Source organism: Mauremys reevesii, linkage group 10 (assembly GCF_016161935.1).
Source record: "Mauremys reevesii isolate NIE-2019 linkage group 10, ASM1616193v1, whole genome shotgun sequence".
NCBI lineage: Eukaryota > Metazoa > Chordata > Testudines > Geoemydidae > Mauremys > Mauremys reevesii.
This window is the reverse complement of record NC_052632.1, coordinates 12,938,107-12,950,872: the sequence shown is the minus strand read 5'-3', so window position 1 is coordinate 12,950,872 and position 12,766 is coordinate 12,938,107. Positions and strand designations below refer to the sequence as shown.

The window sequence follows — 12,766 nt, the reverse complement described above, 5'->3', positions numbered from 1 at the left end:
TTGGCTCAGATATGTGCTTTTAACTCACCAGATAACAGGAGCAGCTGTGAAATTCTAATCCGAATCAATGCTCAGACTGCAAATGCCCATAGTGGGCAAACTCTCGCCAGTGCAGTTTATGAGCATTCAGATCCACACACATGGTCTGCGGTCCCATCTCTACTGATATTCCCAACGTGCTGGAATAGTCACAATATAATAGTTTTTTTTAAAAGACCAACAATATTTCCCATTCCCATGGCAGTAGATACATCACACTTACTGACCTGACACAATCAACCTTTTCCAGCCTCCTTGATATGTCAGAAAGGAAGAATATTGTTAACACATTAAAAACTGATTAGCTGAGAAGTCAAGGTGTTGGAATATTAAAAACTCTGTATTAAAATCCTTTCATTCTGCTGTTACTGAAGCATTTAGACACAACGGCGAAGGTGAAGCTGTTAGGCATCATGCAATGGAAAGATTAGCGTAATGCTCCCAAGCTAAAACAGCCAGGTCTAAAAAGCAGAAATACCTTCCCTTTACCTCCACCCATAATGGCTGCAGTTCATGTAAAACGATTACTTACTATCCAACTCCTCCTCCTCATCACTGGAAGAAGAGCCAACAGAAAAGAGAGTTTTAGACTTAGGGATGAGCGGAGAGATGTTGAAGGAGAAGGAGATTCGTCCGCATGGTCGAGTCCGTCTCTGGGCTGAGAAGTGGGTTAACAGCAGACATTAGAGCGTGCATGAAAATGCATTTAATAATAAAAAGGAGAGGAAAGCAGCCAACCGCAAACTAAAAATATTCAGAAAAGGCATAGGCAGCGAAGAATTCAGCATGTTTTCATTTTTATTTTAAAAGGTCCACGTTTAATTCCATGCATAACTTTGGGGTCCAAGCTTCTCTTATTTTCACTGGCAGCTTTTTGTAGCAGTGCTCAATAGGATTATGTATTTGAACAATTATGTTTCCAAATACAGTAAAATCCCAGAATAAACAGCATCTACTGAATTTATTGGGATAATTGCCAGGGAATCCATTTCAATGTCTCAAAATACTGGTTAAGTGGCACACCTTGTCCATTTAAATGGCATACCAGGTGCTATTACAGCCATACAGTGTTGCTGAACTGTTAGCTTTATTTATTTATTTAGTATTGTTGCCACAGAGAAGTGCCTTAATAGCAGGAGACCATCTAATCTTTGGCTAAAGAGAGTAGTTTTCTTGAAACAGAGGCACAGTGTCCTAACAGCCATAATAGCTCTTATGGAAAAGTATTATGGAATGTAATAGGGATAAAACAATATAGAATCCTACTAAACTGGTAAAGTTACTCTTAACACACCTGTAGGATGAGTATGATTTGCTATTAAATCCTGTAAGTTTTTAGTCATAGTACAGAATTCTACAGCACAGATATGATTCCCTATTAAATTCTATAGGGTGGCTATTATTTTCTATTAAACACTACAGGGATTTTTGATATGGGAAAATAGAGGCAAAAAGGAGAAAGAGAGAAGACTGATACTCAACTTGAAATGTGCATAGTTTTAAGGATTTGTGGAGAGGAATTGCTTTTCAGTGCAATTTAGAGTCACACAAAAGTAGCCTTTTCTTTAAAGAGCAACCAAGCAGACATAAGATAGCACATCAGTTTGAAATACTGCAGTTAGCTGCAGGAAGTCACTAAAGAAAACAAGGAGGTAACATAGACAGTTACCTACAGGAACAATTGGTGGGGAGAAAATTGACCTATCTTTTAAAAACACCTTTCTTCAAGATCAATGTAATTTTTTGTCTTCAAAAACCTTTTACCACACAAAACAATAAATGCTTTAATGCTTTATTTTCTTAAGCATACTAGCAATGCCTACAACAAAACTCAGCCTTTCTGAGCAATGCCACAACAACAAATCAGCGCATACATCCTAGAGCTTGTGAGCAATCCTTTTTCACACAAACTTGCGTGCATGCATGCACAATAGAGGAACCAAATGCTAAGGAACCAAATTCAGTTTTCAAGAAACAACTGAAAAGAACAAACATATTTTTGACCATTTATAACGAGTCTCTTGTATATTTTTGGTTCTGTACCTTAAGACAAAATGGAAATTCAGAATGCACAGGATTACCCAGACAAAACAAGCAACATGATGAAAAATCTCCCGCAGTGTTTTCACTGTCACTGAACAATATGCCCACGCATGGCAGGAACTGGTCAAGGTCATGTGACACACTCAAGAATCAATGGCACTGCTTAATGCAAAACACTCAGAGATGCATTTCCCAGTGGAAGACATTTAGCTGGGACATTTGCAGACAAAATTAAGTTACAGTTTTATTCATATACCCTAATAAACTTGCTGATGGACAAACAAATCACTCACGTTCCCTGCATCTTCGCTCTGAAAACCACAATGGTGAAGAATTATTTTTTCTCCTTTTTAGGTTACTATCTTGTCAGACTATTCTCAAAGAGGAAAGATAAGCCACAATATTTTAAATGTAGAGAGAACAAGCTCCCCAGGCCTGGCTTAGTTCCTACTTCAGTTTAGTTATTTTTAGTTTTAGAAGTTCCTGTATGCAATTGTAATAATTCTCCTCACTGGAAATGTGTTATTCCCAAATTGGAAGCAGCCTTCAGCATATTCCAGCTAACAGCTCTTGCAAACTCTCTGATTATATAAAAATGCTGCAGCATTAGCATTTGTGAATACTAAATGCACATCTGCCAATTCCTTCAGGACAGTGTGGATGCAGCAAGAACAGCAGATCTGGAGATTAGAGGAAGTGCAACTCTACAACCAGCTCCCAAACCAACATGTGACATGCACATGCAGAGACCAAGATAAGGCCAAAATCCCCCAAACATTTACCCAGTTGGGTTTTATTTTTAAAGCTTTTGCGCAAAACAAGCTGTTTTCTTCCCATCCAGGCACCTTGGAGTGTTTGGGATAAACTTTATTTTATAGCATATAGCATAACACAAGAACCAGGGGCCACCAAATGAAATGAATAGGCAGCAGGTTTAAAACAAACAAAAGGAAGCATTTCTTCAGACCATGACCAGTCAATCTGTGAAACTCTTTGCCACAGGATGTTGTGAAGGCCAAGACTATAACAGGGTTCAAAAAAAGAACTAGATAAATTCATGGAGGTTAGGTCCATCAATGGCTATTAGCCAAGATGGGCAGGGATGGTGCCCCTAGCCTCTGTTTGCCAGAAGCTGGGAATGGGCAAGAGGGGATGGATCACTTGACAATGACCAGTTCTGTTCATTCCGTCTGGGGCACCTGGCATTGGTTACTGACAGAAGACAGGATACTGGGCTAGATGGACCTTTTGCCTCTCCCAATATGGCTGTTCTTATGTTCTGATAAAATTATTCAATTGGACAGAATAATCATGGACAATTAAACTTATTCTAGATTTTATTTACTTTATTTCTATGAATTCACTGAGATTTATTCTTGTATAACTAAATATAGACTAAATATGCTGTAATGAACAGATCGATGTTCAGTTTTGGAAATTCAATAAAGTTATGTATTATACTGTGAGATCCTCCAACAAAAGGCACAAAAGCACTTCACCAACATTAAAACTCAACGCCCCTTCGGCTGGTAAGAATTATCATCATGCCTGTTTTAAAGATGACCTTGCTAAAGATCGAACTAGGTGGCACTTGTTCTACAAGGAGGCTACATCCCTTTGGGATTTGCCATGATGATTATGATGAAATGGAGACACTGAAAGGTGAAGTGTTTTGCCAAGTTTCCACAATCAGTAAGTGGCAGAGCTGGGAACAAACCTTATGACAAAAATTTTCAAAATGACTAATGAGTTTGGATGCCTTACTTTTTAGCTGTCTAACTTCAAACATCTTAAAGGGACCTGATTTTCAGAAAGTGCTGAGCATTTGCCCAGTGAAAACCAGGCTTCTCTAAGGTATCTCAAAATAGCCACTCAGAAAGTTAGACAGTCTTGAAAATTTAGGCCCATAATTTGGCCCAGCTCTTGCCACCAGACTGACCCTACTATTCTACCCTAAACTGGTTTGATTAACAATATTCCATTTCCATAGTCTCGTTTGAGTTACCACTTTCATTCCCTGAATTGTGCTCTGGTTGGGCTGATATTAATTAGACAAAAAATAAATATAAAAAAAGGGAGGGATTTGTGACCAAGTTTATCTGCTCCCAATTCAGGTCTTGCTGGTACCTGTAATGTGCATTATGAGGGAAACCTCTTCATGAAATGGGTCACAGTTTACTTGAAAGTGAGGTGGCATAAGTCTTCTACTGATGCAGTCTCCTCAGTGAGCCCGACAGAAAGTTTCCAAGTAATGGGGAGAAAAGCATTAGGTTGCCAAGCTTTCTGGTCCTCTAAAAAACGTCTGTTTTTCTGGGACTGTGTTATTTAGAGTGTTTGGTTAGCAACTGGAAATGATGCCAACAAACTGTTTACTTAAAAAAAAATGAAGGGCTTGAGTAAAAAGAGGAAAGAGGGTGTGACATAATATAGAGTAAGATGTAGTTATTTTTATTGGATGGATTTGGCGGTGTTTTGGTTACTGTTGCTATGGGACACATCCTTTAGGCCACATGCTTATTTATCATGGAAGAATAAGGGCAATGAACTTAAAAATGTCACAAGGCACCCTCTCTGGAAGCTAACAGGGAGAACCGTACAAACGAAATAAAACACTTTACTTTAAAGCATGTCTTTTTGCTAGGAACAGGTCTGTTTGGGTGTGACGTTCCCACTGAATGGCTGTTTTGTCACTGCATTCAGGGGAGGAGCCCCATGATGAATTTAGGTGAAATAGAATTGTTTTTTATAAATGAAAGGCCAAACAAAACTCTGGTGTAACTATTAACTGTGTTTGGATGATTTTGACCAATAGGCCAAAAACGGACACGTTATTTTTAGTAAAATTTAATCCACAATATGTAAAGACTGATGAATCAACTACAGAACATATGCATTTCAGTAATGAGAAAAAGCTCAGAGCTGGCCTCATAAAGCCAATGAGGAATTGTATAAAACCAGACAAAACATACTGCCTGGCCAACACTTAGTGAGGAGAAGCAGCGTGTGGTCTTCTCAAACACATCTGGAACAAAGACGACTGTGCAAACTACTTATTCTTTTCACTGAAATTAACTTAAGAAAAGCACCCCAGACATTAGACATTTCAGCCCTGCATCTGTTGTTTCTCCTCAAAGCATGCAACTTGAAATTATGCCCTTCAACTCACAGAAAGGTGGATCCGGGTAACAGGAATATTAATGAGTAAATTCCTTTAGAGAACAAATATCAGGAAGGCCAGTCCCTCTCCGGCCTAAACACTAGTCTTATGGCTTTTCTCCTGAAGATACAGAAGATTCGGATTCCATATCTCTACATCTCTCAACTCTCCAAGATATGGAAAAGTAATACCTCAAACGAGGAAGCATTATAGTAACAGCAGAGGAACAAATTAAAAAAGATACGGGATTTATCATGAACATAATCAGTTTTTTATAATATACTCAAGAAACATCAGTTCTAATACCAATAATTGATGTTAACAGAGTAAAATAATTCTAGGTATGCAAGGTGGTAAATTTGGGTCTAAAAATGAGTGATGCCCCTTTTTTGTAATTAAATGCAGTAGAGAAGCATACCTCTACTTCAAGTAATAAGACAGAAAGAAAGCTGGGGGTGGGGGGGAATTCGATCTCGGGGAGTTAGCAAGGGGTATGTGAAAACTGCATATGGGATAATAAGGCAAATGGAAAGTCATGTTTACTCACTGTCTAGTCCTGGTTGAGTGATTGTCATTAGCGAAATGGATTTGGTCAGCGGAGAAGTGGCAGAAGTACAGAAACTAAATCCATGCGGCTGTGATCTTTGGCGTGTCTGTGGAATAGAAAAAAACTCTATTAAGCAGATATGCCAAGCAATGCCCTCACCCCAACTGCAGACTACAGTCTAGTATTTAAATGTATTAGTTGCCCATCCCTTTAAATACTCGAACATCAAAACAGTCAAGAATACCTTCCCCAAAGGGATGGGCGCAACTATGGTGGTAGGGCACACAAATGGTAAATTGCAGCATGACAAAAACACAGAGGAATTGTAAAAGTGAAATGCAACGTCTTTAAAAATGAGAAACAAATGTAAGTATGTAACAAAAATAAAGGTAAGCACAGGCTGCTTCCTTCTCTGGCAAGCCAATAAAATGTATGTTTGTTGTCTGATGACCAATGAAAATACTGCTGTGATTTCAACCCCTCCAGCTGTAGCCGATAGAGATGACATTTGCTTATGTTAAATAGAAATGTGCTGAAATGTAAGTAGAAAATATGCATTTGGGCCTTAAATTTGGGCATGATAATAATAAGGCCTAGTAAAATATGAGTAAAGTGAGATAATTTAGAGGCAAGTTAGAGATAAATTCAGAGACAATCCTAGGCCATGTTGTAAACAGATTCTGGTTTTAACAAGTGTATTAGACAAAATGTGAACATTTTAGAAGAATGCTGTCTGTATTGATAATTATTGGAATGATATTTACGTAGCCATTAAGTAAGATTATGTGTAATATTAAACAACCAAAGAGAAAGTAGAAAATATTTAATTATGGTAAATACGGTAAAAGGTAGTCCTAATGCTAATTAATTAAGGGGTGTTATAATTGATTATATAAAGAGTAGAATGCTAATTTGGGGTACCAGAGAGAGAAAGGATTATATACTCCTTCTTCTCATCCTGGGACTGATCAGCCTGGATGCACCATTTTATCTTGGAATGTGGGTATCAATGCAGTGTATGGCTATACTGTAACGCCTGTCTGCTTTAACTAATTGTTTTATTTTAAATAAAGTTTTTAATGCTGTCCCTCACTGTGTCATTCATCTTCCATTACATTAAATTATCTGTTACTGCCCCAGAAGCTCGAACCTTAAAGAGTTCAGTTTGGGTTCTATTGCTTATCCTTAGGCTATTAATGGAACGCAGAAATCAAGGTTACACATCAGCTGTCAGTACAAAACGGCAAGAGTCTGACACTGAGGGTATGTAGCTGTAACAATGGACTTTCAATGAACACCATTCATCAAAGCAATGGCTAAGAGATACAATCCCACGTCGTAATGCCAGCTCTCACACATCAGTTCTCATGAGCCCTGGTTACTCCCTTCACCTGGAGAAGTGAGGATTTACTTAGGCTGTGATTCAAATGCCACTTTCAACAACACTTTGATGCTCAAGTGACAGATGCACTAAGCAACACCAATTTGTGAGTGTGAGACTCATGAAGATGTCAAAGAAAATCAATGTGCCAGGATCAGTCAACAAAGACTATCTCCAGCAGTTAAACAGGGGCAGCTGAATAACCCCCCGTTATTTTGTGTCTGCCCAGAGAAGTACAGTAACTCCTCACTTAACATCCTCCCGCTTAACGTTGTTTCAAAGTTATGTCGCTGCTCAATTAGGGAACATGCTCGTTTAAAGTTGCGCAGTGCTCCCTTATAATGTCGTTTGGCTGGAAGAGCAGCAACTTTACAAGGGAGCATTGCACAAGTTCCTCTTCTCCGCCTTCTCCCCCTCCCTCCCAGCGCTTCCCCAACCACCAATCACTTAGGACTTTCTGGGAGGGAGGGGCAGGAGCAGGGAAGTGCGGCGTCTCCACTAATTAATTAATATATATATAATAAATATTAATAATTATATATATATTCTTCCCCCTCCCTCCCAGAAAGCCTTAAGTGCTGTCAAACAGCTGTTTGGCGGTGCTTAGGGCTTTCTGGGCAGGGGAAGGAGCGGGGATGCGGCGGGGGTGGGAAGAGGTGGGCCTGGAGTGGAGCGGGGATGGGAAGAGGCGGGCCTGTTCTTCTCCGGGGAAGCTGCCGCTGCATCCTTGCCTGCAGCGGGCTCTGCCTGTGTGGGATAAGCCAGGGGCACTTCCCAACCACAGTACAGTACAGTACTGTACAGTATATAACGCTTTTTGTCTGCCCTAAAAAAATTTCCTTGGAACCTAACCCCCTGCATTTACATTAAATCTTATGGGAAAAATCGGATTAGTTTAACATCGTTTCACTTTAAGTTGCATTTTTCAGGAACATAACTACAACGTTAAGTGAGGAGTTACTGTATTATGGTGGAAGTGTGGCTTTCAGATACTCAATGCATTTAATATATTTGCCTTTTTAATAAAACAGATTGAAGATACATGTCCACAAAACACAGGCCCATCTCTCTTGATTAAATCATCCCCATCTACCTCCTCTCCAAAAAGGTGAACCTAAATTTACATAATTCTCCATTTGTTATATTGCATTTAGTTGCTGCTTGTAACAGTAGGATCAGACAATTAAAAAAATCAGAATACAGGTTATTATGAAAGAGAAAGGTCCTCATTTTCTTATACATTATGGGTATAAACCTAAAAAACTTAACAGATACTATAATACTTAGTACTTATATACGCTTCACATCTTCAGACAAACATTCATTTTCTTAAGCCTCATTATACAGAAGCAAAGTGACTTTTCCAAGACCATCCAGTCCGTAGCAGAGGACTCAGGAGTTACTTGTTCTCTGTCCTAGGGTCTAACCATGCTGCCTTTATGGCTGAATAGCAAGGTCACTTTGATTAAGTGGGAGTGATGCATCTTTTAGCCTTTGCCAGGCACACATCTACATTAAAGATGAGAATATCTCTGTATTATGCATGAAAAGAGGGCAAAGTTTTGGAGCCTTTGATTTAGAGTTTTGTGAAAACCCAACAATAAAAAATGTACAGATTTACCTGACGGTCAAAGCCTCTGATTTCCCCCTGCTCAGATTCTACTTCCTCTTCAGTGAGTGAGACCAAGGAGCCACGGTCATCACTAGCAAGTGGACTTCGCCTGAGGTCTCTGGAACTCAAAGAGGAAGTCTCTAAATTTGAGGAGGGCTTCTTATCATCATCGGAGTCTCCTGCAAGGCCTTCTAGGCTGTAACTGAAGAAAAATCAGAGAGGTTAGACCCTGGAAATTCTTTATGCTTTAACATACAATGTGGCACCTGAACTGTGTGCATGAGGCACGTTCTAATTCAAAGAGGATGCAACCTCGACATTCATCGTGGAGTGAAACGTATATTACTCCCTCAGTTTGTGTTACTTCCTTGAGTAATATATGTGACCTAGTGCAGGTAGCAGCTTGTGGTGTTCACTGCAGACAGCAGTATCTTGGTACACTCAGGCAAATGGTTGCGTGAGAATAATGGATCAATACATTTCTGTGTTATTGGACTCCTCCTCACTCTCTTGAACAGTGCAAAAGAAAAACCGGGAGCTTTCTTAGGTGTGCTTATTTCCACTCATTCCATTCTCTCAGCTTCAAATGATATATTGGATGCGGCTCAATTTAAGCTAGACATAGCTGGTATACGCTGATGCTATTTGCCCCGAACAGAAGTTCTATGTTGAAATGTTCTATACCCTCCCACAGCTATGAAGCCATTGGTTTATAGACAGCATATTGAATGTGTACAACTCTTCTTCGCAGAGATGTACCTTGATGCTGCTTAGCATTTGCCACTGTACAAGGCTTTGGCAGAAAGCAGGGCACTAGTGCCAAAATCTAAGTATTAAATAAGTGCTGTCTCCATCGGCCAATGAATCACATTTCAGCGTTTGCCTCTGCAGCTAGGTTATCCAACTGAGCCAGACTCGATCCCTTAAAACAAAACAAAAAGCATTTGTCTGCAACATTGGTGCTTATGAAAGAGTTGGCCAGACTCAGTCACAGTGACGGCTGTTGATATGCAAGTTTTCCCTATGAAGAGCCATGCTAGCATAGCTCAATTCTCACCTGCAACACCAACCTCCCTGCCGCCACACATTACATTATCATCCCAGCCTCACCATTCTATCAAAAGCACTGTATCCAGCTCCTCAATCCTGACCTGCAGCATCCTTTGCAATTCCAGGCCTGGGTCACCCTACAGATCTGTAGAGTCACCTCATTCCTGACCTGCAGTGCCCCCAACTATGCCAGTCTTAGATCCCCAACATAGCTCTATCACTGAAGCTCAATTCTCATGTGCAGCAAACACTGCTATTCTGATCCAGGGCCTTCCCTGAGAAAGATGGCTTTTGTTATGGTCCAATATACAGTAAGAACTAAAGATGACACCAGTACACACATTTTCATTTTTGACATGAATGAGGATTTCAGCCCCTCTTTCTAAAGGTGAAAGATGAACACATTAGTTCCAGTGCACCTCCTGACATCTTTCAGATAGGAACCCGCTATATAACCTTAGCATTTCAAATACTTCTTTTTTCAAACTTTGGAGCTGAATCAATTGCTATTTAATGGCCTGTGAGTACCTGAAGACAAAATGTCAATTACAGTGACACTTTTATGTTCTTTTGATTGTCCTCTCTATGCATCGTATATTATATGAGAATTTGCTGTGGTTGGGTAAGGGGCAAGTGATTTACAGAAAACACTGAATATGTACAACACACTTGGACTCAAGGTTAATCATGAAATCTAACTCACTATCGAGTTAACATTCAAAACATGTTAAACGGAAAAATAAAATACTTTGTGATGTATAGTGGAGCTTTAAATCCACGTAGACACCAAATGGATATTAGTATTCTACATCACTGGAGGGGCTGGTGGTTGACAAACACGTATCATCTTGAAAGCAAAAGCTGAAGTAAATCTTAAATCAGAAGAGACAGATGTCTGGCTTCCAAAGATTTTTTCAAGTTAGTAAACGAGAGGCAGACAAATCACAGAATTTACAATTTTATCAATTCACAAAAGCCTTTAATTGCATTGTGTTTAGCTATAGCATGCATTGTAAAATTTACTCCCAAACATCTGCAAGGGGAAAGCTGTCCCACTCCTATTATCTAGGGAGGACAGGCTTTTATTCTTCCAGCCCCAAATCACGCTGGTAGTTTGCTGTGATCTTGACATCTATCTTCTAATAACTGGGCTCAGAACAGCAACTTTCTTCAGATATGCCCTCAAACAGTCATCAGCCAATAATGATCTGTGGTTTTTACCTACTGTATTTGGATCACATTTAAATCAGTGTTCTAAAGTAAACAATCTGTATTCCAAACCTCAGAGTTATCTAGCCTCCAGAAAATACAGTTAGAAATTCTATCCTTTAACTGTTGGAGGCAAAAATAAATCTGGGTCTAGATCTTCAACTCTGTCAGTGTACCTCCGTTGAGGATCTGACCTGTGATAATTAATTCTGACTCTGGACTTTCTACAGGACACGCAAGTTTGAAGTGCCTGAGAAAACCAAATCTGTGGTTATCAGATTTTGTTCTAGAGAGGTTTAAATGACTAGCTTCTCTGCTCAAGAGAGCAAAAGGAACTCTCATTGTACTAGAAGCAGTCTGTATGAATGTAAACGCCTACAAAATATCAGTCAGTATGGAGGAAAACAGAACTGTATCTTATTAACTCTAGCTTAGATTCTTTTGCTGTCACTTTCATTGCTCTGATTGTGTGAGATGTGCCTAAAAATCATCATCACAGAAAAAAAGCAGCTCCAGGTGAATAATGCAGCTTCTCTGACACTCAAGACCAGCAGAGACTAACCAGCACCTTCACCTGCACTTTAGTCTCTGAAGGACCCAACACCAAATGTGACGGAGGGGGGAGGGGGGGAGAACAGACAAAGCAAACAGACACAAGCACATTCCAGCCAGAGCAGCAGAGAAACAGATGACCACACGAAGAACTAACAATACTGTGTTTGCAATGCCCCTTTGCTGCTGCACATTTATTTATACCATACCTTCTACAATTAAAGTCAGCACCCATGGGAATGTACTGTACGCCAGAGGGACACCAGCTCAAACTGAGGATATCAAAGGCAGAGAAAGGAAAAGGGCTGCAGTTATTGGATTGTCACAGAAAGGGAATGCTTCAGGACTCGGTTAACCTTATTTAATTTTAGAAAGATTTTTGCATTGTATGTTAATTAACACTGGATGAAAGGTACCAGATCGGCAGTCCAGGCCACTAAAGCCCTGTTAGTTACCACAGAACAGGGATGGTGCAGGTAGTGGAGTAGTGCAAGCTTCCCTTGAACTGCTTCCACCAATGGACACCAATCCTGAATTGGAGGTGAAAGGGGAGCTCACTCCATGTCCCATAGGTGAAAAGCTGTACCAGCTTTTTTTCAGTGAGAGAACTTTTTATTCATTTCATTGGCACATGCAACCCAGTCAAGCCAAGCCATAGCATTTCATAGAGAGAGAATGGGATTGAGACCCACAAAGGCCAATTTCACATAAAGCAAATGGCCATGAGGTAACAGGTCTATTAATAACAACAGTAATCAGCACTACTATGGCACCTTCCATCTAAGGATCTGCAAAATGCATCACAACCACGGAATGGATTAGCCCCCCCCCCACATCAGGTAAGCATATTCACCTCATTTTACAGATGAGGAAGAATGAAGACGAGAATAAGTGATCTGATCAAGGTTGCACAGCAAGTCAATGTCAGAGCCTGAACAGAAACTACATCTCTCCTGACTCCAAGTTCTGTGCTTTATCTGCACTAGGCAATGCGTCTTGCTTTTATTTCACAATGAATCTAGGATTAATCCAAATCAGGGACCATGAAATGAAATTATCAGAGGGGTAGCCATGTTAGTCTGGATCTATAAAAGCAGCAAAGAGTCCTGTGGCACCTTATAGACTAACAGACATGTGCTTTCGTGGGTGAATACCCACATGCATCCGACGAAGTGG

The 12,766-nt window shown here is 40.0% G+C and overlaps 1 protein-coding gene across 14 annotated transcripts in view; it reads right to left on the bottom strand.

The window, feature by feature from the left end:
• Window positions 1–12,766, bottom strand: part of AKAP13 (A-kinase anchoring protein 13) — a 337,762-nt gene that overhangs the window by 63,664 nt on the left and 261,332 nt on the right. For 9 of the 14 annotated variants that reach the window (XM_039490381.1, XM_039490379.1, XM_039490382.1 and 6 more), the window contains 4 exons: window positions 11,800–11,862; window positions 8,789–8,981; window positions 5,787–5,892; window positions 572–697 (listed from right to left, as the gene is read on the bottom strand). In XM_039490381.1, the coding sequence (XP_039346315.1) occupies window positions 572–697; window positions 5,787–5,892; window positions 8,789–8,981; window positions 11,800–11,862 (488 nt within the window). The remainder of the gene's footprint in view (window positions 1–571; window positions 698–5,786; window positions 5,893–8,788; window positions 8,982–11,799; window positions 11,863–12,766) is intronic. The other 5 variants (XM_039490388.1, XM_039490389.1, XM_039490394.1 and 2 more) reach the window with 3 other exon arrangements.